Source organism: Idiotropiscis lumnitzeri, chromosome 9 (assembly GCF_059441095.1).
Source record: "Idiotropiscis lumnitzeri isolate Australia: NSW breed Sydney's pygmy pipehorse chromosome 9, RoL_Ilum_1.0, whole genome shotgun sequence".
Taxonomy (NCBI): domain Eukaryota; kingdom Metazoa; phylum Chordata; class Actinopteri; order Syngnathiformes; family Syngnathidae; genus Idiotropiscis; species Idiotropiscis lumnitzeri.
In genome coordinates, this window is record NC_142399.1 from 19056754 (window position 1) to 19082661 (window position 25908).

General features: G+C 42.4%; 1 protein-coding gene across 1 annotated transcript in view; it reads right to left on the reverse strand.

Annotated features, from left to right (window-relative positions):
* Positions 1-19881, reverse strand: part of eno4 (enolase 4) — a 31282-nt gene extending 11401 nt beyond the window's left edge. Inside the window, exons 1-6 of the mRNA XM_088304019.1 lie at positions 19700-19881; positions 18910-19038; positions 10671-10855; positions 7964-8097; positions 4847-5013; positions 4164-4292 (exon numbers count right to left, since the gene is read on the reverse strand). Of these exons, the coding sequence (XP_088160145.1) occupies positions 4164-4292; positions 4847-5013; positions 7964-8097; positions 10671-10855; positions 18910-19038; positions 19700-19861 (906 nt within the window). The 5' untranslated portion in view covers positions 19862-19881. The remainder of the gene's footprint in view (positions 1-4163; positions 4293-4846; positions 5014-7963; positions 8098-10670; positions 10856-18909; positions 19039-19699) is intronic.
* Between the last annotated feature and the right edge of the window lie 6027 nt (positions 19882-25908).

Here is a 25908-nt window from a genome sequence, read left to right on the forward strand (position 1 = left end):
GCACCCCCACGTGGCGGCCAACGATGACGCCTCAGTGGGGGTTCGGCTACTCCCCACGGTACCACGCGCGCTCCACTCCCCGAGTCGCGCAAGTCACAGCCACGTCGTTCACCTCTTCCCCCGTCAAATTCTGCACCTAGTCACGTTCCCGTTGCGTCTCACAGTTCACGTACACCTCGTCCCCCATCGGTTTCCGCACCTGGTCACGTTCCCGTTTCGTCTAATAGCTCACGTTCACCAGCACCCCTAGTCTCGGTCCCTCGCGTCTCCCATTCCCCTGATCCCCTATGGCGGCAGGCGGACGGGGATCAGGTCCCCCGTCTCGGCTGCGCCCGGTCCGAATGCGGCGCCCGGCCCGCAGTCGCCTCCACGTCAGCTGCAGCAACCCATGCCGCCTCCACGCCAGCTGCGCAGACCATGCCGCCTCCACGTCAGCTGCAGCAACCCACGGCGCCTCCATGTCAGCTGCAGCGCCCACGCCGCCTCCACGCCAGCTGCGCAGACCATGCCGCCTCCACGTCAGCTGCAGCAATCCACGCCGCTTCCACGTCAGCTGCAGCAATCCACGCCGCTTCCACGTCTGCTGCAGCAATCCACGCCGCTTCCACGTCAGCTGCAGCAATCCACGCCGCTTCCACGTCAGCTGCAGCAATCCACGCCGCTTCCACGTCAGCTGCAGCAATCCACGCCGCTTCCATGTCAGCTGCAGCAATCCACGCCACTTCCACGTCAGCTGCAGCAATCCACGCCGCTTCCACGGCAGCTGCAGCAATCCACGCCACTTCCACGTCAGCTGCAGCAACCCACGCCGCCTCCACGTCAGCTGCAGCAATCTACGCCGCTTCCACGTCAGCTGCAGCAACCCACGCCGCTCCCTCGTCAGCTGCAGCTTCCAGTGCCGGTCCCTCACCAGCTGCAACCTCCAGAGTCCCACTCCGGCTCACCGTCAGCTGCTGAGCCCCGTCCCGGCACCTCCCTAGCTGCGAAGCCCCGTCCCGGCTCCTCGCCAGCTGCTGAGCCCCGTCCCGACTCCTCGCCAGCTGCTGAGCCCCGTCCCGGCTCCTCGCCAGCTGCTGAGCTCCGTCCCGGCTGCTCGCCAGCTGCTGAGCCCCGTCCCGGCTCCTCGCCAGCTGCTGAGCCCCGTCCCGGCTCCTCGCCAGCTGCTGAGCCCCGTCCCGGCTCCTCGCCAGCTGCTGAGCCCCGTCCCGGCTCCCCGCAAGCTGCTGAGTCCCGTCCCGGCTCCCCGCCAGCTGCTGAGCCCCGTCCCGGCGCCTTGCCAGCGCCCCAGGTCCACGTTCCGGCGGAGCACGTCTTGCATCCGCTCCCAGTTCACGTTCAGACGGAGCACATCCCGCATCCGTCCCAGGTTCACGTCCCGGCGGAGTACGTCCTGCGTCCGCCTCAAGCTCATGTCCCGGCGGAGCACGTCCTGCGCCCGCCTCAAGTCCATGTCCAGGCGGAGCACTCCCTGCGTCCGTCCCAAGTTCACGTCCCGGCAGAGCACGTCCTGCGTCCGTCTCAAGGTCAGGTCCACGTTCAGGCGGAGCACTCCCTGCATCCGCCTCAAGCTCATGTCCCGGCGGAGCACGCCCTGCGTCCGCCCCAAGTTCACGTTCCGGTGGAGCACGCCCTGCGTCCGCCCCAAGTTCACGTCCCGGCGTAGCACGTCCTGCGTCCGCCTCAAGCTCATGTCCCGGCGGAGCACGTCCTGCGCCCGCCTCAAGTCCATGTCCAGGCGGAGCACTCCCTGCGTCCGCCTCAAGTCCATGTCCAGGCGGAGCACTCCCTGCGTCCGTCCCAAGTTCACGTCCCGGTGGAGCACGTCCTGCGTCCGCCTCAAGTCACTGTCTCGTCGGCGCCCGATGAGCCGCCGCCGCTTCTCGTCTCTGCCTCGGCGGCGTTCGACGACCCGCCGTCGCTCCCGGTTCCTGCCTCGGCGGTGGACGATGCCCAGCCGCCACCTGCCGTCTCTGCCTCAGCGGCACCTGAGGAAACGCCGCCGCTCGACGTTCCTGTCTCGGCGGGGCTCGTCGACCAGCCGCCGCTCAACGTTCCTGTCTCGGCGACGATCGACAACCAGCCGCCGCTCCACGTTCCTGTCTCGGCGGGGCGCGACGACCAGCCGCCGCTCCACGATCCTGTCTCGGTGGGATTCGTCGACCTACCGCCGCGTCTCGTCCCTGCTACGGCGGCGTCCGGCGATCCACCGCGTCCCGTCTCCGTCTCGGCGGCGTCCGACGACCAGCCGCCGCTCCACGTTCCTGTCTCGGCGGGGCTCGACTACCAGCCGCCGCTCCACGTTCCTGTCTCGGCGGGGCTCGACGACCGGCCGCCGCTCCACTTTCCGGTCGCGGCGGGGTTCGACGATCAGCCGCCGCTCCACGTTCCTGTCTCGGCGGGGTTCGACGACCAGCCGCCGCTCTACGTTCCTGTCTCGGCGGGGCTCGACGACCGGCCGCCGCTCCACGTTCCGGTCGCGGCGGGGTTCGACGATCAGCCGCCGCTCCACGTTCCTGTCTCGACGGGTTTCGACGATCAGCCGCCGCTCCACGTTCCTGTCTCGGCGGGGTTCGACGACCAGCCGCCGCTCCACGTTCCTGTCTCGGCGGGGTACGACGACCAGCCTCCGCTCCACGTTCCTGTCTCGGCGGGATTCGACGACCAGCCGCCGCTCCACGTTCCTGTCTCGGCGGGGTACGACGACCAGCTGCCGCTCCACGTTCCTGTCTCGGCGGGGTACAACAACCAGCCCCCGCTCCACGTTCCTGTCCCGGGTGCGCCTGGACGTCTGCCCGAATGGCCTCGACGGGACTCGCTGGTCTGGCCTCCAGGACACCCGCCAGACCGGTCTCGCTCGCGGTCCCTGGTTCCGCCTCCCGGACGTCCGCCCGAATGGCCACGACGGGACTCGCTGGTCTGGCCTCCCGGACATCCGCCAGACCGGTCTCGAACTCGGTAATTTCTAAAATTTCTCCGCACAAAAAATAAAAAAGAGTGCCTTGGGTGGCTCACAACTTGTTAGGTGTAAATCCAAATAAAATATAATCTTCAACCTACAACGACTTTTGCCGACACTTGGTTGGCCTTCTTTTACACTTGTGCCTTTGTTTTTTCAGAAGACTTACGCTTCAACCACGACTCCATTCTTTGCGTCTTCAAGTGATTGACAGGTAACAAGAGGTGGCACGTGATTAATTGGATTGAACCGTTCTAGGTTGGGAGGGAATCTGGGTATTTAAAACAATGATATTGAATTGAACCTTCTGAACATAAAATTCATTTTATGACCTTATATTTTCCTGAAACATTTATTGAATTTAAGAATAATTTTTTTTTTTAGGATTTTTGTTTGTAAAACAATCTTGTGTACCCCCCCGGAGTTACTTCAAGTACCCCCAGGGGTACTAGTACGCCCGAACCTCTGCCCTTCATAAAGGCATGGCACATATCGGTCAATTTGCATGGGTGACATTAGGGAGCGACCTGAACATGCCCTTGATGAACTGCACATTTAATAACATGACAAAAACACAATAGAATAAAATACAATCCAATTATTGAATGCATTGGCGTATGCAGATCGCCACAGTCTTGTTTTGGTAGTCAAACTTTGGTTTGACAGGTTTTGCTATAACAAGGACTCAGAGGACAGAAAAATGTTGACGCTAGCTGTCTTGCAAATTTTAAATTTGATTGGTTAAAGAAACAGTCCCTTTTTAATATAATGTTAGTTACATCAGCCAACTCTACTGATTCTACCCTGACTTCCACAACTGTAAAAAGTTACTGTGTGTACATGCACAAACATGCCCTCCCTTTTCAGAATCAGAAGCAGAAGCAGAATCAGAATGCAGACATTTTTAGAAACATTACTTCTTGAGAGCAATTTTCACATGGTGCTGTTTTCAGGCTGAAAAACTCAGATCATGATAACAAACAACCAAATGGTTTTGATCCAACTAAAGCCCCTACCCCGTTGAGGGGCGAACACTTGCGCCGTTTGGCAAAGGTAGTAAAATGCCTTCATATCAGGCTTCGCACAAGGTCACAAATGTAAGCCAAACGGTCCTCAGACGTTTTTTTCACAATATGAACATGTTCAAAATCCTGCTCAGTGGGATTGGTGCTTTAGCAACTATGTGGGTGGTTGCAGATTTGAGTACTTGTTTGACTTGTTGTCCTGCGTTGGGGATCAGTATGACCTCTTCCAGCAAGTTCAGTTTTCCAGGAGACGTCTTCCCACAGCTTAATAAAGTTACCAGCACGACAGGAATGTGAAATCCAGCTTGATCCTGAACACACAAAAATCTCCAGAGTTAATGCTTTGATTTTGACAGCCCTAATCTATATAGAAATTGCTGAGTAGAGTTGTGAAGATGGCTGCCTGTCCAGTTGCAGCTCCAGTTTTTATCTCTTTTCAAGGTTTCTTAACCTTTTCATGATACTTTCTTTCATTCTACTCATGAAGAAATTATGCTTTATATATTCTATGAATAGTTTCAACTTATGCTACAAAGAGCAAGTCTACTCACCTTTTCACAGGAGGAAATGGCTCTGCATACAAAGGGACGAGCTGGGAGACGACACCACATCCCGCCAGAGCTGAGGACAAAACCTCAAGGCTGCAAGACTAGGGCTAAGCTAAAGCCCGAGCTCGCCGATCCAAATATCTCTTCATATTTCGATTTTCTGTTTTATTACCAGTGTGCTGCTGTGCTATCGTGTGCTCTTATCAAATGCTACTGGAACTTGAATTTCCCTGAGGGAGTCATTCCAAGGGATCAATAAAATGAAGTCTAAGTCCAAGTCTTAATACTCAACCCGAAATAATGCCCTTGGCTCTCACCTCTGGGTTCTTCAGGGTTCGGATATATTTGTAGAGTGGAATGCCTTTTATCTCTGCCCCACACTTGGCCACAGCAAGAGACACTGAGCCAATGGCCAAGCACCCGGGCATCACTGGTTCAGGTGGCTCTGCCGGACAAAATGGCTTGTCTGAAGCGCCTTTTTTTTCTGTGGATATTGATGTCAGAAATAAACTGTGTTAGTAGCCAGGACAATGAAATTTGTATCAACTGTTTTTGTTTGTTTCAATTCTACGCCAATTTTTGCAAACTTTTGGGGTGGGTTTTCTCTCGTCAAAGCCAAAATCATACACACATACAGACACATGCTTTTGGAAGTTGAAATACCCAATTGTCAAGTTTCAGCCTTCTAGCTGTTTGTTTCAGGTGAATGTGGAGGTAGACCTCCACCTTTATGATTCCATCCATTTAATGCAGTGCACCAGTACCTTGAAAAACATCACAAGAGCATAACTACCATCAAAATGCTTGAAAGTTGGTAGTTGTCTTCGGTTTGAAAGCTTCACATTGCCTCCTCCAAGCTTTTTGTCCAAAAGGCATTTGGCTCGTCCGTGTGGGCAAATGCAAATATCAGTCGAGCTAAGTGATGTAGATTTTGAAGCAGTGTATTCTTTCTTGGTACACTCAGCCAATGTAAAATGCACTTCACCGTGGAAAGTGGAACTGATGTTCAAGCAGTTTCCAGTTACTGATGGTACTTTTATTATTTGGGTTTCGACCTGGTCAGCATGTTTGATCATGGGGATGATGTGCTAGAGGGTGGCAACCTTAGCGTTAGTCGTCAGCTTATTCCATGGCTTTATTCTATGGCGATGTGCAGACATGCTTTCTTCCACCTTTTTAGACCAATGACTTAAGACCAGTGAAAACTGCCATGGTTGTGTTTCACCGTTGCTGCCCATGATTGCAGCTGTCCCCCTGGTTGCCGATACAATATTGTTAGCTAGGACAGGAAGTCACAAATCAGCTCACCAGCAGTGCGTCAATCTGCATGACTAAATCAACACAGTCTTCTTCGGATGGGAATCTGGGTTTCAAAGATGCAACTAGCGTGCGAGGGGCAGAAATGGTGGATGCGGATGACACGTCATTGTCATAATCTTAAAATGTTTCTGCTTCTCAACCTTCTTTACTGGCTACATCTTGCTTTGTAGAGTAGGGAGAGCAGGACTGCTTGAAATATATGTACCTTTGGAGATAAGATAAGTTATACAGAATTAATGCATATGCCCACTGCTCAAGCGTAGTTGGACACCTTAGTCCCTATCGAATGAGTTAAGGGCTGCACATTGCCAAAGCACAGCTGCTAAAGAATGAACATGAATACTTGATCCTTACAACATCATTCTGGACAGAATCTGGATTGCTGTGGGTGAGAACTCTTATCTCTGGCCGTTGGAAATGTGATGGCAAAGACCTTCACGGCAACATAAACCAGGCCAAATCCACAGCAACTGCCTGAGACCGTTTTAACCGCCTTTTTGAGGAGACGGCAGCACACACATCCGGCAAGCTCCTGGCAATACCATGGCTGCTACAGAAGGCAGCGTCACATGGATACTTGAGCCATGGGACGAGAGTGCCTGGACAAAACTAGATTTCTGCCAAAATGTGATGTTTCGAGGTGTGATTGACTTGTTACGCTAGCCCGATGGTAGTTCCAGATATCCTTTCACTGTGACAACGGCAGCAATGACTGAGGTTAGTTTCAGTCATTTGTGAAATTGTGCTTTTCATTTTTCCTATTTAGTCCTAGTTTTAGAGGCGGCTTTGGGTTGTAATTGCGCAAACCTATTTGGCAGCCTTATGCCGTTGGTGGTTTTCTTAGTCAACATCAAGTCATACAGAATTGGGTTTGCGTTGCTGGGTCTTCAGGGGCAGGTGAGCAGGTGTACCATGAAAGGGTAGGAACCACATGTGCTTCCTCAAAATGCAGAACAGTCTCGAACCTAGCTGGACCTTCGCAGTATGGAATACTTTGCAATAGACCCGCCAAAGGAATACACCATTACGAGATGGCATTGTGAGTGTTAGAAGCAAGTGTTTGAGACAAACGGTTTGATCATAGAGGCGAAGTTGCTCAATCTTCTCGAGTGGCACAGCACAATCTGATACTAAATTGGAGGATGTGATTCACCTCATCATCGGAGAGGAGCATTGCAGTCACCTGTCACCACTACAATGTACTCGCAGGGAGAGTGCTGAAACACTCGCTGGAGATCCCAGTAGAAGACGTCCTTAGAGATGTTATCTGCATCAGGTGTGGGGGGGTATAGTTTGCAACAATAGAAATGTTGATTATCTGGGGTTTCACATGATATCTTGTCAGACGTGACGCGATGAGGCCCCACCCCATCAATACTGTCTGGCTGCATTACGAGCACGATTGCAACACTATGTCCGACTTGTCAGTGACACCATTCGTGGTGATAGATGAAAGGCTGCTGTTTATCCAGAGACTGTGATAAATGAGGGGCGAAATTCTGGAAGACACTTCTGATAGGTATGTGATGTTCATTGCAGATTTCAACAAGCGTCTCAGTATCCTCTTACAGGAGAGTTTAAACATTCCAGCAAGTCACTTTCAGAACATACAGACGGTGGAGGAGTTCAGCTTCCTAATTGGTATGAACAGGGGTGTGGCTTCTCAAAGACAATGTCGCAGCATTCTTATTCATAGTTTTGATGTTTCATGAGTGTGAAGCCCGCAGGTCGATCAAAATCCGAGTGACCTCTTCATTTAATTAAAAAAAATAAATAAATAAAATATATGTAGGCGTAAAGTTTACATTACAATTGTTAAGGTTTAACATTATTATTCCGGCTTTGCCATCCCACGGAAGTTTCTGGCACTTCCGTTGTGGCTTTTGCCTTGGGGCTTCCATTGTGTTGTGGCTTTTGCAATAGAGCTGTAGTTCAATGTTGTCGAGTTGTTGAGTTTTCAATTGTTGTGACCTTTCTCGGCCACCACACAACCGTGTACAGAAATCTGTATAAACAACTGTCATGCTAAATTGTTTACATTTAAGCGACATGTGCTTGCCTAACATATTCTGGTGTGTCCTGTCAGCTTTATAAGTTGACCAAAATTACTTTACTTTTATCAGCCTTTTTTTCTTTCTTCTTTTCAGGTGGCGGAGACGGGACTTCCGCTTCCTGTTCACCAGCAGAAGGAATCTCCTCCTTTTCCTTGCTTTCCTTCTCTTCCTGGAGGCGGACCATGAAGAAATTGCTGTGCAATTACCGGACATGAATGTCATACTTTAATAAAAGTGTCACTTACAAAAAGTACGTCACCACACGGTCACTTTTTTTTTTAAAAAGGAAATTTGAAAATGCATCATCACAAATCACGTACTGACAAAATTCTGCATTTAGTCTTTTGTGTACACTGTGACAAATCTTTCTGAAGCGATATCACCAACGTTCCCTCTAAGATGCACGTGTAAGCAATTGCGCACTGCTCTCAGCGCACCCAATGATGCTGCAGCGCACTACACACCACTCACACACACACAAACACGCTCACGCACGCACAGAGGGTGAACACTCAGTTCTATAGTTTACTTTGAAGCACACATTGACACACACTCATTGCATGTCATATTTTTGTGTTTTATTAAATTACATGTTTTCCATTGTGGAGCGGACAATGTGGGATTATATTTATGGAGATTGTCTTGAGACTTAAATGTTTATTTTTAAAATAATGACATCAAACTCAATCAAGAAGGCAGAATTTAGCCATACAAATTATGTACAAATCATAGGCACTTCTCTTCTTCACTCTTCGTTACAAAATGCCAGGACACAAATCCCACTGCTGCCATTGTAACGTAGAGCATTTATGAACACTCGACTGACAAAAATTTTTTTTTTTTCGATGAGTGAGCTTGAAATTGTAATTAATGTGCATTGGCAGTAGATGACACTGTTTTTTTTTTTTGGGCAAGTAATCGCAGTGTACTACTTCACTTTGAAAATAACTAATGTCATTGAGGTTGGCCAGACTTTTTTTTTTTTATTTTCTTTCTTTACTATTATGTACTAACGCTCTGCGATTGGCTGGCAACCAGTTCAGGTTGTCCCCCCGCTTACAGCCCGAAGATTGCTGGGATATGCTCCAGCACCCCCCGCGACCCTAGTGAGGAGAAGCGGTCCAGATAATGGATGGATGGATGTCTTTTAGGTTTTCATAAGCTGAATTCTGTTGCATCTACACGAAAAAAGCTTTCTAATTTTGTGGATGCTGTTTGTTTAGTGCACTATCAAAAAAAAGTTGAGTTGAGCATGTCAAAATGAGCATGCGTTTACACGTACCTGTACCTACTGTGACACAGGAAATTCATTATCTCATTTAATGAGATGTGGTGCTTTGCTCACTTCACTGGCACTTGGATAACTGGAGCAGTTAATAAGGTAAGACAACGTTGACGGTAACAATGCCATTTCAGCAGACTGCAAAAATACTTTAGTGTTTGATCAATATGCACTGGCGTAGCGGAAGTTAGCACACTTCCATACACTACATGCAGACATGTGCATAGAGTCAATCAATCATTGAAATGTCAATGGGCAAACACATGCAAGTTTAACAAACAGAATTTGCATCTCACCTCAGACAAGTCCTTTTTGCAGCCCAACAGCATGCTCCATCCTCGTTGCTCTAATTGTTTCTATGTTTGACGACTGTTGAACATGATGATGTTTTTTTTTCAAATACATTTTCCGTAATTTTCTGTATTTTCTTTTCATTAATGTAGTTTCAAGTACACTCCCAAACACACACACACACACAGAGTGTCTCTTTAGAATATCCATTTCGTTCCAATTGTGGCAAAACTCCAGATTGACAAGGCACATAACGGTGAAAATGCCTTGATGATTAGAGAGATGAGAGGAAACTGGAGCTTTTTGACAAGTCACATTAGCTCACTTCCGGTGTGATGGCACCTGTTTCCGTGGATCAGTGTGTACACTGTCAATATCTGCCTTACATTTTACAGTTTCTGGTCACTTTTTGTTGATTAAGCAAATTTGGTATAAATGTACAGTATGAACACCTTTGCAGGATTTTAGCCTCTCCATTAATGACGGTACACTTTTAAACCATATGTTTGGCACCTCAGCCCTTCTCCGTATACTGTCGCCAGCCCCTGGGAGGAAGCGAGATGTTGTCTAACAGCTAGAACCACTGAAGAATGGCAAAGAACAAAACGCCTTGACAATTCAGATAAGCTGTGGAAGGAGCTGAACGTAGTTGAGAGAAGGCAAATCAGGGACAGCTGCAAGAGTTTCTTTCCATTTGTATTTCTTAAACAGAAGGGTCCCCACAATTTTGTTGTGTAGGATCTTTTTTCATCCATCAAATATCAGAACCGCTTCTCCTAACGAGGGTGCAGGCGTGCTGGAGCCCTGCCGTTTTCGGGCAGTAGGCGGAGTACACCCTGAACTGGTTGCCAGCCAATCGCAGGGCACACACAGACAAACAACCATTTGCGCTCATGGTCACACCAAGGGAAAATTTAGTGTGTTCAATCAACCTACCGTGCATGTTTTTGGAAAGTGTGATGAAACCAGAGAAACCCAAGAAAACCCACGCAGGCACGGGGATATCATGCAAACACCACACAGGATGGCCGGAACCCGGGTTCAAACCCTGGACCTCTGTATTGTGAGGCGGACATGCAAACCAGTCTACCACCGTGCTTCCCGATCGATTTTCAAATGTTCGTATTTTCATTTTGGCCATTCATTTACTTTTTAAAGTGTGGATGCAGATGTGGGAATGCAGCTGAATTCTACCTGAGTTTCTGGTCAAGATCTGATTGGTCACAAGGGTTTTGTCCCATCAGCATCGTGTTCAGAGGTTCAACTATCCACTGCACAGCAGTCTTGACATGGTGCGCTCTCTCCTCACATTTTGCTTGCCAGTCTACAAAAGTCTCCTTTTGCCCAAGGTGGCTGGAGATGGCGGCATAAGACATCCTCTAAAAATAAAGCAATAAGATTATTCCTTTAACTCTGGTTAGTGATGGCACGATCCATTTGTAGATTTTAAATGCATAAAAGTACTACCTAAATGTTTTTTATTGCTTTAAGACTTTTTGACTTTGACACACTTTAATTTAAAATGAAATACATTTCTCACACAATTTTTGTTCTGAGACGTGCTAAATATGTACAGCTAATATGGCACAATATTTGCCAAGTATGCTAATTATTTTTTAAGTAAATCAAACTGAGTTAAAATATTTAACTGAGTTAAAAAAAATTGGATTAATCGACTAAGTTAACGCTTTAAATTTGACAGCCCTTATGAATTTTAATTCCGACCTGGTTAGCTGTTATGGCATGACACACTGGGCTGTAACCCATCAGCGGCTCTGGACCATGAATATAAGTACCCATTGTTGAGCATCCCAATGCTAATGGTGGTAATTTACAGAGAAGAGAACATCACCCTATTTTGCCAGTCCGTCCTCTGTGCGAGACGTGGGCACCCTTTCGTCATCAACCCTTATTCATAAAATAATCACCCTCCGTCCCCATCCATCCTTGTCTTTGTAAAGCTTCCTTGCATTTCACCAGTCTGGGGATCGCACTGAAGAGACGGCTGTGTTTATTCCACTTCATCCATTTCCTCTAATTAAACGCAATTTAAGATGTTTATTTTGACTCTCAATTGCTTCTTCACACAGCTATGTGTATCACGTGCCCACATTGACTCATGCGCTCACTCTCTTTTGCACACTCTTGCTCGCTCTCTTTTGCACACTCTCGCACACTCACTTTCTCTCTCTCATAGAGTTAAATTCCTAGTTAAAGGGCCAGTAAACAAAACAGCAGTGGCGGGCGCTCAAGGCTTCCAAGGTCTTCTCTGCTGGCCTAACATAATCAAGAAATCATGATCATATTCTTCACATTGATGTCACATTATATCCTAGAGTTAATTTTTTTTAGGTTAGAGTTTTAACCAATCAGAATTCAGCTAACTCATGTTGCCATGCAGATTTCAAAATACCAGTAGTATACACTATTCGTCCAAGGTCTTCAGACACAAACGTGCAGGCATCTGTTATGTGTGAGCAAGGGGGCAGTTGATAGACAGTTGCGATAGCCAATCAAATCACAAGTTGAGGACAGTAAGCCCTTCTCACTGGCCTTACGTTGAATGTGATGAACGCCTCTTGTGATTGGATACTCACTTGTGAGGGGACAGTGCTATGCAGAATCAACAAAGCAGAAATTCGTAACTTGCGACCGTTTGATAATCTAAAATATGTTCATGCTTTTTTAAACCATAATAGTCAAAGGAGGGAAAAGTGTGGATTTAATTGCAGATACACTTGCGAGGTCATTTTCAAGACGGACCTTTCAAGAGAAGCTAGGTCGTCTACCACTTACTCAGTAGTGCATAAGTGTCTTTCTGTCAATTATTTGTCCAGCCATGGTGTCATAAATGATGGTAATATGAGGGGGATTTATTCAAGTTGGACTAAGTATGATTTTAGAGAAGGCCTAGGTGTGAAATGTATGGCCTGCCACAACAAAACAAATGCTGCAAGATTTCATTCTTGTTCGAGCGCAAACATTTTAAATCTATACATGGGTAACTTGACCCAGTAAGGAACAGACAGTGCGTTCCATCCCTGGGATAGAATGCCCATCTCTGGTAATTTGCATGATCATCAGTGTGTCCCGTTGACTGGTCCGGGACAAGTGAGTTGGCGAATTGCAGAATACCCTTCCACAATTTGCAGAAAAAATTAGGGTTTTGCAATCAAAAGAAAGGACTAAGGGGCCACAACAAAACTATTAAGAACTCCGCACAGGAAGGCCGGAGATGGAATTGAACCCACAACCTCTGCGCTGTGAGGCCATCATGCTAACCAGTCGTCCACCATGCCGGCTTGCGTTATTTTGTTCCATCCTAATTCAAATTAATTTCAAGTTTACTATTCACTTGCAGGTGAAATGTCGCATTTGTTTCAAAGAATTATCATATACCAACAAAGGCGCCTCATCAATGCTGAGGTATGTTCCTGATACACACACCTCTTGTAATGATATGCCTCAGGAAGAGGTGGGAGGCGCAAGTTACGTGATGTCAGAATAAGGAAATACAGGCACGCTTGAACGCACGCTGCAGTTTTATGTCACCTCATACACAAACAGTTGATAGTGGCACCTTTGACGCGTTCTGAGGCAATATTTGTTGTTTGCCCTTTTCGCGAGGAGGTTCATCACACGCACAAGGGCCGAATGAAAATCAACCTCCGGCCTTTGTTAATCGAACCCTTTTTTAAAATATGTTGCCCTTCGTCCCAAAAACTGACGCCCAGCCGGAACAGACTGCCCATCTCTGGAAATAAGTAATTATTATCAATTGAGTCTCCACTTTGTTAAACAATAAAGCTGCCAGGAAGCAGTTGCTTGATCAGGCAATGTTGAAATTCATTCTCAAGGGCTGCTAGTTTCTCAGCATTGTGGAGAGTGAGTGTTCAAGGAACTGATCCAGGTCCAACAAGATCAGTGCCATTTGAGCGAGGGAAAATTGCGTGCAAAAAAAAACAATAAACTGAAATTCAAAACATTGAAAGAAATTTTTTTGAATAAAAAAATTGCAAAGAAAAAGCCCACAAGCAACCTCACTCACATAATTTTAACTTAGAGTTTCAGATTATACGTGTTCACATTATTCAAAAATATGGAATAACACAAAATTAATGCAAAGACCTGAATGATACTCTGGACACTATGTCATCAAATCAGTCTGTAAAGTGGGTTGCCTGCAGTTTTTTTTTTTTTTTTTAAATCCAGCAGGTGTCAGTGGTCAGTGAGACAGTATCAACACAGTATCAACAATGTCACACTTGATGATGCCTCATCGACCACACTTGATGATGCCTCATCGACGCATCACTAGACAAAAGGTACCAAAACAACACGACAGGAGACACGGGCAACTGAAAGAAATCCACGAACTAAATACAAACACATTAACGAGACAACGAGGAACACTTGGACAAGACCCAAAGGGTTGGAGGGAGCTGATTCATTAACACAAGGGCTTGGGTAAACGAACACAGGTAGACACAGTAAGCATGATGAGACAGAAGACACAGGAACACAAGGCAAAACATGAAACTAAAGACTAAACCAAAAACAACTAACACAGACCAGGATAATGGGTACTTAAAAGTTTCTTTTCAGTCACACTGTATATCGTGTTGCTTTTTTAAATCCCTCAAGTTGAAAGCCTTCCACTTAGGAGATGACATACAGAAAAAAGACTTTCCCTGTTTAACTTGCATCTGTATATTGTTGTTTTGTTTTTGTTTTTTAAATTTACACAACTAAAAATATTTGGGATCAACGAGCTGACAATTTTAATATTTCACCAATACAATCCAAGTAAGTCTAAAATTCAGTTTTGAAACAAAATATGTAATTTTTAAAGGGGGAAATTACCAAATCCAACTGACCCAATTTGAAGAAGTTATTTCTTTCTCTCTTAAAACTGTGATTAACCACAGTTTTAGGAAAATAAATGTCTGCTACACTAACCACACACAAGCCTGAATGCCAGCAGATTTGTTGACTCAAGATGAGATGAACATTTCCACTCGAAGACTTATTAAAGAGGTCACAAAAAAAAACCAAATTAAACCCAAAGAACCCTGTCTCTCCCTGTTCTCAGTTATATTCAGTGTTCATGACTCAACCATATGAAATAAACCTTTTTGAAACCCAAAGCTTCACAGCCCGCTAAGAAAACTACTATACTATGGCACTAAATCTTATGATTGGTCAGTGTTTTGTTTCTTATATTTAAACTCTAATGCGAGTTTAAAGGGGACTAATTTATAAAGGTGCTCCATTTTTTTGTGTTAAATGTTAGAAGAATTATGTATTACTAAAGCAGGTTTATTTCTTCTTTTGATTCATCGATTCATCCATTATCCAAGTCACTTATCCTCACGAGGGTCGCGCAGGTGCTGGACCCTATCCCAGCTGTCTTTGGGCAGTATGCGGGGTATACCCTGAACTGGTTGCCTACCAATTGCAGGGCACATGTAGATGAACAATCATCCTCACAATCACACCTATGGTCAATTTAGGGTTTCCATTAACCTACCATGCATGTCTTTGGAATGTGGGAGGAAAACCAGAGTAAAGGAAACCCACGAGGGTACAAGGGGAACACGTAAACTCCACACAGGAACGCCAGAGCCCGGAATCGAAACCTGCACCTCCGAAATGTGAGGTAAACGTGCTCACCGTGCCCCCTCTTTTGATTCTTTTTTTTTTTTTTTTTTTATATATATTACTTTCTTACAAGGGATGTGAAAATCAATATAATATCGATGTAAACTCCTTAGATTATGCATCAATATAAAAATACAATTATCCTTATTATTAACCAGCGCTGCTCTCTCATGCCTCTGCTGCAAAAACAATGCAAACGCACAATGACTTGTCTGCAACGTGCATTAGTGGTAATCCGGGTCATCCGTAATGCAAAGCAGCATTGTGGGTAGTTTAATTTCAGAGCTAACCGGTGTTAGCATTAGCAAAGTGTGACAATCTGGGCGCATTTCACAAAATTACTTAATACAATGTAAACCTCCGTTTCATAGCACGGCGGTGATAAACGAGCATCTCAAAAGGAAGCATGTTGTGGCCGATGCACGATGTAATTTCTGACATAAGGACAGTTGTGTCGCTGTGCGTTTAATGGAACACGGCACACGATGTCCTGATGAGGTATGCTAACACATGTTTACTGTGTATTATGGTGGTGTCGGTACTGTGTGCTTGCTGATGACGTCATGCTTCATCACGTATTTCGCAAAGATATTTCTTTGCCTCAGTGGTTTTTTTTACCTCTGGCTGTTCTATTTGCATATTTTGATTCGCTCATTAAAAAAATAAAATAAAATAACTGCATTACTGTCACATTGGCGCGTCAGCTCATACGTCACTTCTGCCTATGCCCCGAGAAGTTGCTGCTGCAACAGTGTTGGAACATTTACGTTCTCCTGACGAACTTGCAACAATGCAGTGGTTCACCCGGGCTGCAAGATTTTATGAATATAATGACTGTATATAGAGTGAAATATTTTGTAATAAAACGTTTCCATGATTTCCATCCGACCCTTAACCAGTCTGATTCCCAAAGCAACGGAACATTGACGTGACATCTTCGGTAGGCACGCACGACACCGAAGGACGATCCTCGCAAAAGTAGCTGTAAATGTACTTTATATATTTATTTTTATTATTTTTATTTAGTAACTCAGAACATACAAACACACAACAAACAGGGGAGGCAAACATGGAGTCAAAGAAATCTATTAGAAAAATAAATTCATTTATAACGCGTGACGTCATCAGCAGTCGCGAAGGCTACCGAGGGACCCCGTCCACATCTAGCAACTCGACCACATCTAGTACCGACAGCGGCATTAGCCAGCGAACTCACATTTATTAAAAACAGTTTTTGTAGACCTGTGTTTGACATCCGACAGCAATAGCACAAGTGCTATGATTCTATTACGGTGACTCGATGGCAACTAAATGCCGTGTGTGTAGTTCATAAACTCATAAATATCAGCACTCAAAGGAACATAACATGACTCATTTGCCACTAACAAAAAAAACATAACCTACCTAGGTCGATAGAATTAGAGGTGTCCCGATACAACTTTTTACACTTCCAATCTGATACCAATATTGCGGCCTGTAATGTCCGAAAGCGCTATCTTCCGATACAATATCAGCAAGAATGTTTACATGCTTTAATTTTTTTTTTTGGGGGGGGGTATGAATTGTTAGAGGAGACTTGATCAAGTTGTACTACTAAAATAAATCAAAATAGTAAGGAACAGAAGGTATGAGAAAATATGACCCATTTATTCCAAACATTTGGGTTAGAGGAATTCAACCGCAAACATGAGAATGTACTGCACATGTACATGAAAAAAAATAAATAAAAAGCAGGCCTCTTGATTGTTTTTGGACTGATTTTAAACTGCCGTTTGGGCAACTTTTTACATGGTCACACCAGTGCTTAAGTTACAAAAAAACTATTCCTGAATTCACAGAAATTCACTTCAACAATTTATGTTAATTTTCCTCATTTAAAATTCTGTCAGGAAAATTACAGCAGGAATACGCATGGGTTTTGTTTTACTCTATATTTAATATTTAATGCTTCACAGGATAAATCACTCATAGAAGTATTTACATAACAGTGACCTTTCAACAATGCACATACTGTAGCATGCACACACATGCATTTTTAAATAAATGCATGACCCTATTTCAGGGCTGGTAGTCATTTTCAAGTAAATATATTATATATACACCAAAATAAATAGTTTCAAATATCAATCACCATAGCTGCACTGCGGCCGTTGTTCCAACAAGTATTAATGACTATTACAACAGTAACAACGCCATTTTTTCCATTCATCTAATTTCTGAAGCGCTTAACACCACCGTCATAATCATGCAACAAAGTTGTCGTTTGTTTTTGTCTGCGCAATAGTGATGGACATGACAGTTCTTTTAAGTGAACTGAATCATTAGAATCATCCAAAAAAAACGAGGGCATGAGGAGAACATGCAAAGTCCACACAGAAAAGCCGGAGGCGCAATTGAACTCTGCACCTCTGAACTGTGAGGCGGATGTGTGAACCAGGCATCCACCGAACCGCTCATTAGAATCAGTCCATCAAACATAATCATTCAAAAGATTCATTCTAAAGATTCGGTCCAAAGATTCATTCACCGAATCGTCTTATTCTGATTCTGAATGCCAAGTGTGGCAGTAGTTAGAGTAAAAGCCATCTACCATCTGACGCTGGCAGCTGACTGGTCGCGATGATTGACAAAATGCACATTTCGGAGCTCGAATGAACTGGTAAAAGAACAACTCACTTAAGGAAGTGATTCATTCACTCACGTTCACTAAAAAGATTCATTCTTTTTGAACAAATCGTTCTATTTGAATGATTCGGTCAAGAACGACCCAACACTACTATGCAATACTGGACATCGTAACCTGCCGATGAAAAATTCATTTTGTTCTGCGGTTGGCATGAAGTACAGTTGCATTGAAGCGTGGAGAATCTGAGCAGGTTTAATTAATATTTTTTTGATAAAATCCAACAGTCACTAACATAGCAACTTCCCGCTAGTTCTTGTTCCAAATCACTCGCAGAGCCTAGGAAGATGCAGCTTATGTAGCTATCTTAGCGCCGTTGTCCTGCTTTTATTTATATTTATATGACCTCCACTTTTTAAAGAGTCTGCCAGATCCCACCGGTCACGCAATTTCCCCGGGATGTTAAAAGAAGTACAAGGATCTGATGGTCCTTAAAAATAAATAAATAAATAAATTGACGAGGACAGACGTATGACTTGGCCACTGGTCAATGACAGACTGGCAAAATGTACTGACAGTCCCAACCTCTAAAGAACATCATGCCAACAGACAAATATCGTTGTTGGATTGTGATGTTCTGGGCGTAGTTTGATTCAGAAGCTGGATGAATTGCTTTGATTAAATGAGCAATTCTTTCTCTTTTCGAGCAGGAAAGATTACAGACAAATGTATGGATGTATGTTTTCCCCTCAATCTCAAGTGGTCATGGGTTAGGCTGCAAGAGAATGACCCAGAGCGTACCTGGAAGTTGACCTATAAATGCCCCCCCACTCTCCCCCCCAAAAAAGTGAAAAAATTGAGGTTTTTAAGTAAAATCCCTCTGCAGTGATGCAAAGGATTTATCACAAATGCTTGATTTCAGTGATTGCATCTAACATCATGTAGCAAGGTTGGCGCGCTTATTTCATATCATTTGGAAATTAGATTTATAATTACTCTACTTGTGTGTGTGTGTGTCTTTGTGAAATATAAAACTGGGTTGATAATCTGAGACATTAAAGTGTGACAAATATGCAAAAACTCAAAAATCAGGAACGGGGCGGGGATTGCAATTTCTTAAGACAGTATTCGTCATTTATTGAGCTTTACCTTTTCCTTATTACAGAGGACGCAAAACACTTCAGCCTCAGCGCATAGTTGCCCTCTTGAATCATAGACCTCTTTTCCATTCAGTCTGCTGATTGATGGTTGCGATGAGAGGTTTGTGAAATAGTTGGCCTAGGGAGTCAGTGATTGGGAAAAAAACGTATTCAAATAGAAATATTGAGATATACAGATATATGTAGTGTGGTAAATACAAATGTAAAAGCATGCATTGAATGCATATAGAATAAATAAATAATCTACATCATGCAAATACTAAAGAAAGATATTGGGCAAAGTACTCTCATGTTTTGTGCTTTATAATGGCATTGGACTACAGTGTGAATTTGAATCACGTAATCATTAATTATATGAAGAGTAATGGTTCCAAATTTGTTATTGTGATTTATATTTTGCTCACTTGTACCCCTTTATGCCTAACCTCCTCCCTGGGTGAGACAAGTGGAAGACAACGCATGTGTAAAGCTGTAAAAAGAAGTGTAAGCTGTAAAAGATAAAAATTGTAAAGGTATTGTATATTCCTGAACTGTCAAGAACCAGTTGGAATGATATACATCACCATTAATTTTCTCAATTTTATGTCAAATCTAACCACAGTGACATCCGTGGACCGTTTCCTATGCATATGCAAATAAATTGGCCTTCACGAAAATTCAAACTCGTAGCTCGTTTGTACGTCAGCAAATTATCAATAAAAGAACATTTCTGCGTGTAGACAAAATGCGAGGTCTGAAAATAGTAATGCTAAATATCAGGAAGTAAAGTTTTTATGCACCAGGTAACCGTGGACGTCCTCGGGGTTCTGGAAGAAAAGCTCTCCCAGGGCTTTCTCGAGCTCCTCGGGTACTTTGTTCGCCCGGTAAAACTCCGCAGCAGCGATTTTGATTTCGTAGAACTCCTGGTCTTCTTCAGAAAGACAGTTGACGAAAGCAGACATTTTTTTCAGCTGTCGTGTGGTCTTCACTCAAACTCCTGTTTTTCGTTACCATGGGAGCGGCACGTTCGGGTGACAGTAGGAGAGTCGGAAATTGGAAAGGTGTCTCGCGATGCTCTTTCTCTTTTCTTTTTGTGATTTTCTTATCAGAATGGTTTAGAAAAAACACTTTTACGCACTCTACGCTTCACTACGAATTGTGTTATCGTGTCACTAATGGAATTGAGTCATAGATATTGGCAACACGGCTTCAACCGCTCACGCGTCACATTGACGGGATCCTTTTGTGACCCCCATCGCAGTTCAACGCACCCCCTAAACCTTTCGCGTCAGTGGCGGACGTGAAGATTAGTTACCGAAACCTCCACAAAGTGAAGAAATAAAATGACATAAGCGGGTGCTTTTTCGTCCTCTCTACTCGTTCTTTGTCTTTTATTTCATATGTAAGGTCACCTCACAGTGACATCAATTAAGTTATTAAAGTTGTCTTTAATTGGTTTTACTTACAATGTTACGCAAATATTTAAGAAATTTGAGAAGTTTGACTTGAGGTAAATTATTGCTATTTGACCCAGTGCATTTCTGCATCTCTGAAAATTCACAACGAGATTAATATATTGGGTCATCTGAACATTAATAAGAAAAAAAGAAGAAAGAAAAGTGGTTGCAAAAAAAAACATGTTTTAAAGGACTTCTACTTTTAAAATGTATCTGGATCCATATGATATTTTGCGCAACCGCTTAATGAAATAAAAATAAGTATTTGTTGTTTATTAAAAGTTGATCATGATATAAATGAGTAAATTCATTTAAATATTTTTTTGTGCCGAAAAACAAGGAAAGTCCATTTGAAAGACAAATGAAAACTTTTTTACATGGACATTAAAATGGGATAAATGTCATTTGTATTAGAAAAAGCCTCTGTCCACTCCTTCTGTGGGTTAATTGCAATCAGTGTTGAATTTCTTTTCTGGAGAATTGGTTGATAAATTACAATCGCGAACCCTTGTGTTGGGACACACAACAAGTGTTTTTATGAATATTTGTGAATATCCATTTCTATGCTATTTATATTTGCACACAGTGTGGAAGAAATTACGTTTGTGAATGGTAACAAAAGCCTTATGCTCGAAACTGTTTGATGAGTAAAGATATTTTCTTATCCTCGCATCTAAACATAAACTATCCTCCATTGGAGTCAATGACAGAAAGACCATGTTGGTCGAATAAATGCTATTGTTAACAATGTAGGCCATCAACACTACTTGTTAATTAATTTAGAAACAGACAGTATAACTGGTCAAATAAAAATAATAATAAAATAATAATAAAAAAGACACATAGTATAGTATTCCACATCGACAAATCCTTTTTAAATATGTTGGAGGTTTTCACTTGTTTTTAATATTCTCAATCACTTAATCAGTCAGCGTTTCCTTGTGATGTGGATAATACTCAGAATTAATCAAGAGTTAATTTCATTTACATGTTATACAGCCATCATTTCAAGTAAAATTGTCTACATCTGGAAATGCAAGAACCACAATGTGAATTTTAGAACTGCTTTACATAATTACAATTATTTTATTGTGTTTATTTGGTGAAACAAATACGCGCACACATTTAAAAACAAAATGTAATTGTCAAATCCAGTATTATTTTCCATTGCACCAATTATTCTCTTATTTATCTAATTTATATATCTATCTGAATTATTGTTGTATTGCACTGGAGAGGGGAGCTCTCTAATCTCGTTGCACACTTGAGTACAATGACAATAAAGGGATTTCTGATTCTGATTCTGATTCTGATTCTGAAAACAACATGTGGCCAAAACGTTTTGACGAAAGAGGCGCTATCATCTATGAGAATCTTAAAAAATAATTTTTGATGCGGCCATTTCATTATTGTGTAGTTTTACAACAGTATTTCATAGCAAGTATTACTCATAAAATAATAGAACTTGACTCTGGCAACTGAAGCAAAGGTTGTATTTACAAGGAACACACACCCAATTACACACATGCACGCAATCACACTCTCACACACACACACACACACAGTGTGCACTTCACGTGTTGGTAAATCTGGTCTACAAATGAGTGTTAAGTTACATAGAAGTAGAAGAAGTGACACAGAACACTAAATATATTACAGCGCACTGCCAGCAGTTAAGAATATATTTTTTTCCTAATGTCAAGCAGTCTATGAGCTTCCATGCAACCTTGTAAATCTTTGCAGTGACACCCTCCCAAATACAAAGTAATATATGCTGTCGCACTCTCCACAACATTGCCTCGCATATATATCATAAACAACAATGTTCCATAATTTCTTCACCGCAAACATGATGAACATTATTTGTCTTTGGATGCAAGTATTACTAATTAAATCGCAAAAGTGTTTTCAAGTAACTGTACTGTATGTATTGTATAAGCATTTTTTTCTTTTCTGCAAATATTTTATAAGACCCAGAGGTTTTTGTCCAAGGGTTCCCTTGGAGACAAGGGTTCCGGAACAAAAAAATAAGTCAATGGGCAAATGAATATATAATCAATATGATGTTGCTACACAAATACAGAGAATTTAACATTATAAAAAAAATACTGTTTATTCCACATAGCTCTCCTTCATGCGATGGTTCTGAAACATTTTTAAAATCACTTCACTCCTACCAGTTGGAGGCCATTATTAACAACCTGTGTGGCATTTAGAAGATATTCACATTTTCACACAATTAATGTGGATAGTGTAAAACATTATATCTCCAATATGACTAAATAGGAATCAAAATTGAACAGAGACAGAAAAACAATGATCTGTAATTATTTATGTTTGTTAAAATCCTATTCTTAAATTGATTGCATGTGTATCAGTACTTAGTCGCCACAAGTGCCAAAAAAATAGCTTCGTTGTGCATAATGTGTTTCTTTTCACTTGGAGTTTATTTATTTACCTTTACGCACTCATTTTTCTCTCTTTATGAAAGAAATACATAAGAGAAAGATGATTAAAAAAGGACGATAATTCCCCATTTAATGTTATAGAGGCCTACCAGAGCAGAATGATTCCACCCGGAGCAACAGTTTGAGCATAACCTTTGGAAACATTAAAAGACCACAAAGCCTCTTGAGTTTGAAAGTGCCAATAATGGTGAACTACAGCCTCCTCGTGGACATTCTCCTGTCATATATGAGGCTAAAATAGGGCCATCATTGTGTATTTTCTTTTTTTTTTTTTGTCCTGTAGAGAACAGAAGGTTACAACAGCAGGGTGTCCACACACTTAAAAAAATGCTGCTGTAACTGACATGAAAATGTACCAATGCCACTCTGGTCTAATTGACATAAATGGCACATGAAATTAGACTGGTTGAAACGTGTTGGTAGCTAATTTATCACTGGAGAGTAATACTGAATATGTGTTTTAAGCACCAGTTTCCATTGTGTGAGGAGGAGGGGGTCACCACGGCTAGATTTATGGTAGTCTTCCAATTGCATGTATTCCCCACAAAGTACGTTTAATTCCTTAAATTTATTCCCCAAATATTTAAATTGAAGTGTGGCTCCAAGGCTTATTGGAAGGGCACAACAATCTATCATGTGAATTAATCCGTACAATCTCTAAGGAACTGCGTACAATAAAGTACTTAAATTGAACTGTTTTATATCCATACACATATTAGTGTCGAACGGACAGTCAGTCACCTGTTGCATTTTTTTGTACGGACTGCTCATTCAAGCCTCATACATAGACAAATCATCCCATTGCTGTGAAATTGATGGCGTCTGTTTACTTCTCTCAAATGAATTCCCTTTTGCTTTGTGTATAGGCTGTGACATTAAACAGCTTGTGTGGGGTCTTTACAGGTCACATGAATAAAAGTAGCATTCAGCCTAATTAGTGCATCATTTTTTTTCTCTCTCTGAACTAAAGAGATGGGGGGCGCTTTCTTGGTCTATGTATGGTCACCATCTCTAATTGCACCTAATTAAAATATCCTAGTCATGTTTTCAAACTTGGCCAGGTGTGCTTTCAATAGGAACATTGATGTTCTTTAAACTGTGGTTTCAAGCTGGTATCAGGCGAAGAATCACTTTTGATGGGTGGTGGGACGGAGCGAGCTGGAAACCGCTCAATGTTATTGAATGACTGGCAGTGTGTGCAAGTGTTTGTGTGTGTGTGCGTGTGTTGGGGTGTGGGGGTGTGTGTGCGTGTGTGTGTGTGTGTGTGCATGCGTTTGTGTGTCCATGTGTGTGCGTGTAAGAGCTAGCGGACGGAGACCTTAGTTTTACAATTAACCCTATAAAACACTACAAAAAAATGTGTGTGTGCGTGTGAGTGTGTGTGTGTGTGTATTTAATTGCGTTAATATTTTTTTTAAAAATGTCTTTTTTTAAAAGGATGAATTTTTTTAAAAAGGTTAGCACATCCGCCTATCAGTTTGGAGGTGCAGGGTTCTAATTTTGACAGCCCTAAAGTGTATATATTAGTGCTGTCAAGTGATTAATTTTTTAAACTAATTAATCACAAAAAATTCCAGGATTAATCATGATTAATCACATTTTTCAACTACAATTTTATGCGAAGCTTATAACAGATATTTACCTGAATATTATTTTGGAATTGATGCAAAATCACCCAATATAAAGTATATTTAATTCAAAGACTGTTCTAATATCTTTCTTGGATTCTTGAATACGATATATATATATATATATATATAAATATATATATATATATATATATATTATATACATATATGTATATATATATCATATATATATATATATTATATATATACATATATATATATATATTATATATATTTATATATATATAATATATATATATATATATATATGTATATGTATATATATATATATATATGTGTGTATATATGATATGTAAATGTATATGTGTGGGGGTGCGCTTGTGTGTGTGTGTGTGTGTTAAGTGCTAGACTGAGTATATGAGGCCGCATCCTCACTCATTGTGGAGTAATGCACCATAGCCATGAAATGTGGTTATATCTAATGTCCTAAAATCAACCCCAAGATTGACTGTGAGCTGTAACCAGTGAAGAGTGGCCTAATTGGGACAGATATGATCTTGTCTTATGGTCTTCTTTGGTAAAAGAAAAGCTGCAGCATTTGTAGCTGTGAGATGGCTTTTTTCCTCTACCCCAAATTCAGTGTGTTACAATAATCTATCCTTGATGAGATAAAAGCAAAGTAAGCCTTCTCAAGATCTGACCGAAAATGAAAAGCCGGCTTTTAGGGATGTGTCTACTGTAAGTTGATGACTGTGTGTTATAGATGTCATTTATGTATTAAAATATGAGTGCTCGTCAAAAACAACACCATTGCAACGGTTTCATAAATCTGGTTTAGGTTTTGGGGTATTTTTAACTTTATCGCTGAGAGACAGCATGGTTGGTTCCCCTTATTTTGACATTATTAGCAACATATTTACAATGATTTTGAATGACATGGAGGCAGGAGAGGGCTGTGGCCATGTCGATCATTACCAGAAAGCGGTTTTAACATTGTTAAATTTGTAATGATTTCTCCAAAACAAATTGATAACATTGAAAAGACAAGCTAATATAATGCACCTGATAAAAAAAAAATATAGCAAAATTTAGCAGGAGCTGGATGAGCCCTTTAAAAATACTCAAATCATTAATTGGGAATAGGTCTAATGCAGCAAGAGCTTCTTTGCTGCCATTAAGGTGATCATCCTTTCGTTATGGTCCATTTTTCAACAACAAGCTCAATTTATGTATTTTTTCTTTATCAGGAACAATATGTTAGTTTTCATTTTAAATTTTATCAATTTGTTTTGGAGAAATGAATAAAAAACAATGGAAGTCAAAAACACCTCCTGCTAATGAGCACTATGGCCACGCCCCCCTCCCCTCCCTCTAAATCTTGGTGGGAGTCATTTGAGGAACCAATCACAATTTGTCCATTCAAAGTCATTGAAATTATGTCGTGAATAATGGCAAAATAACTGGACCAACCAGACCCAAAATGTATGAGGACATC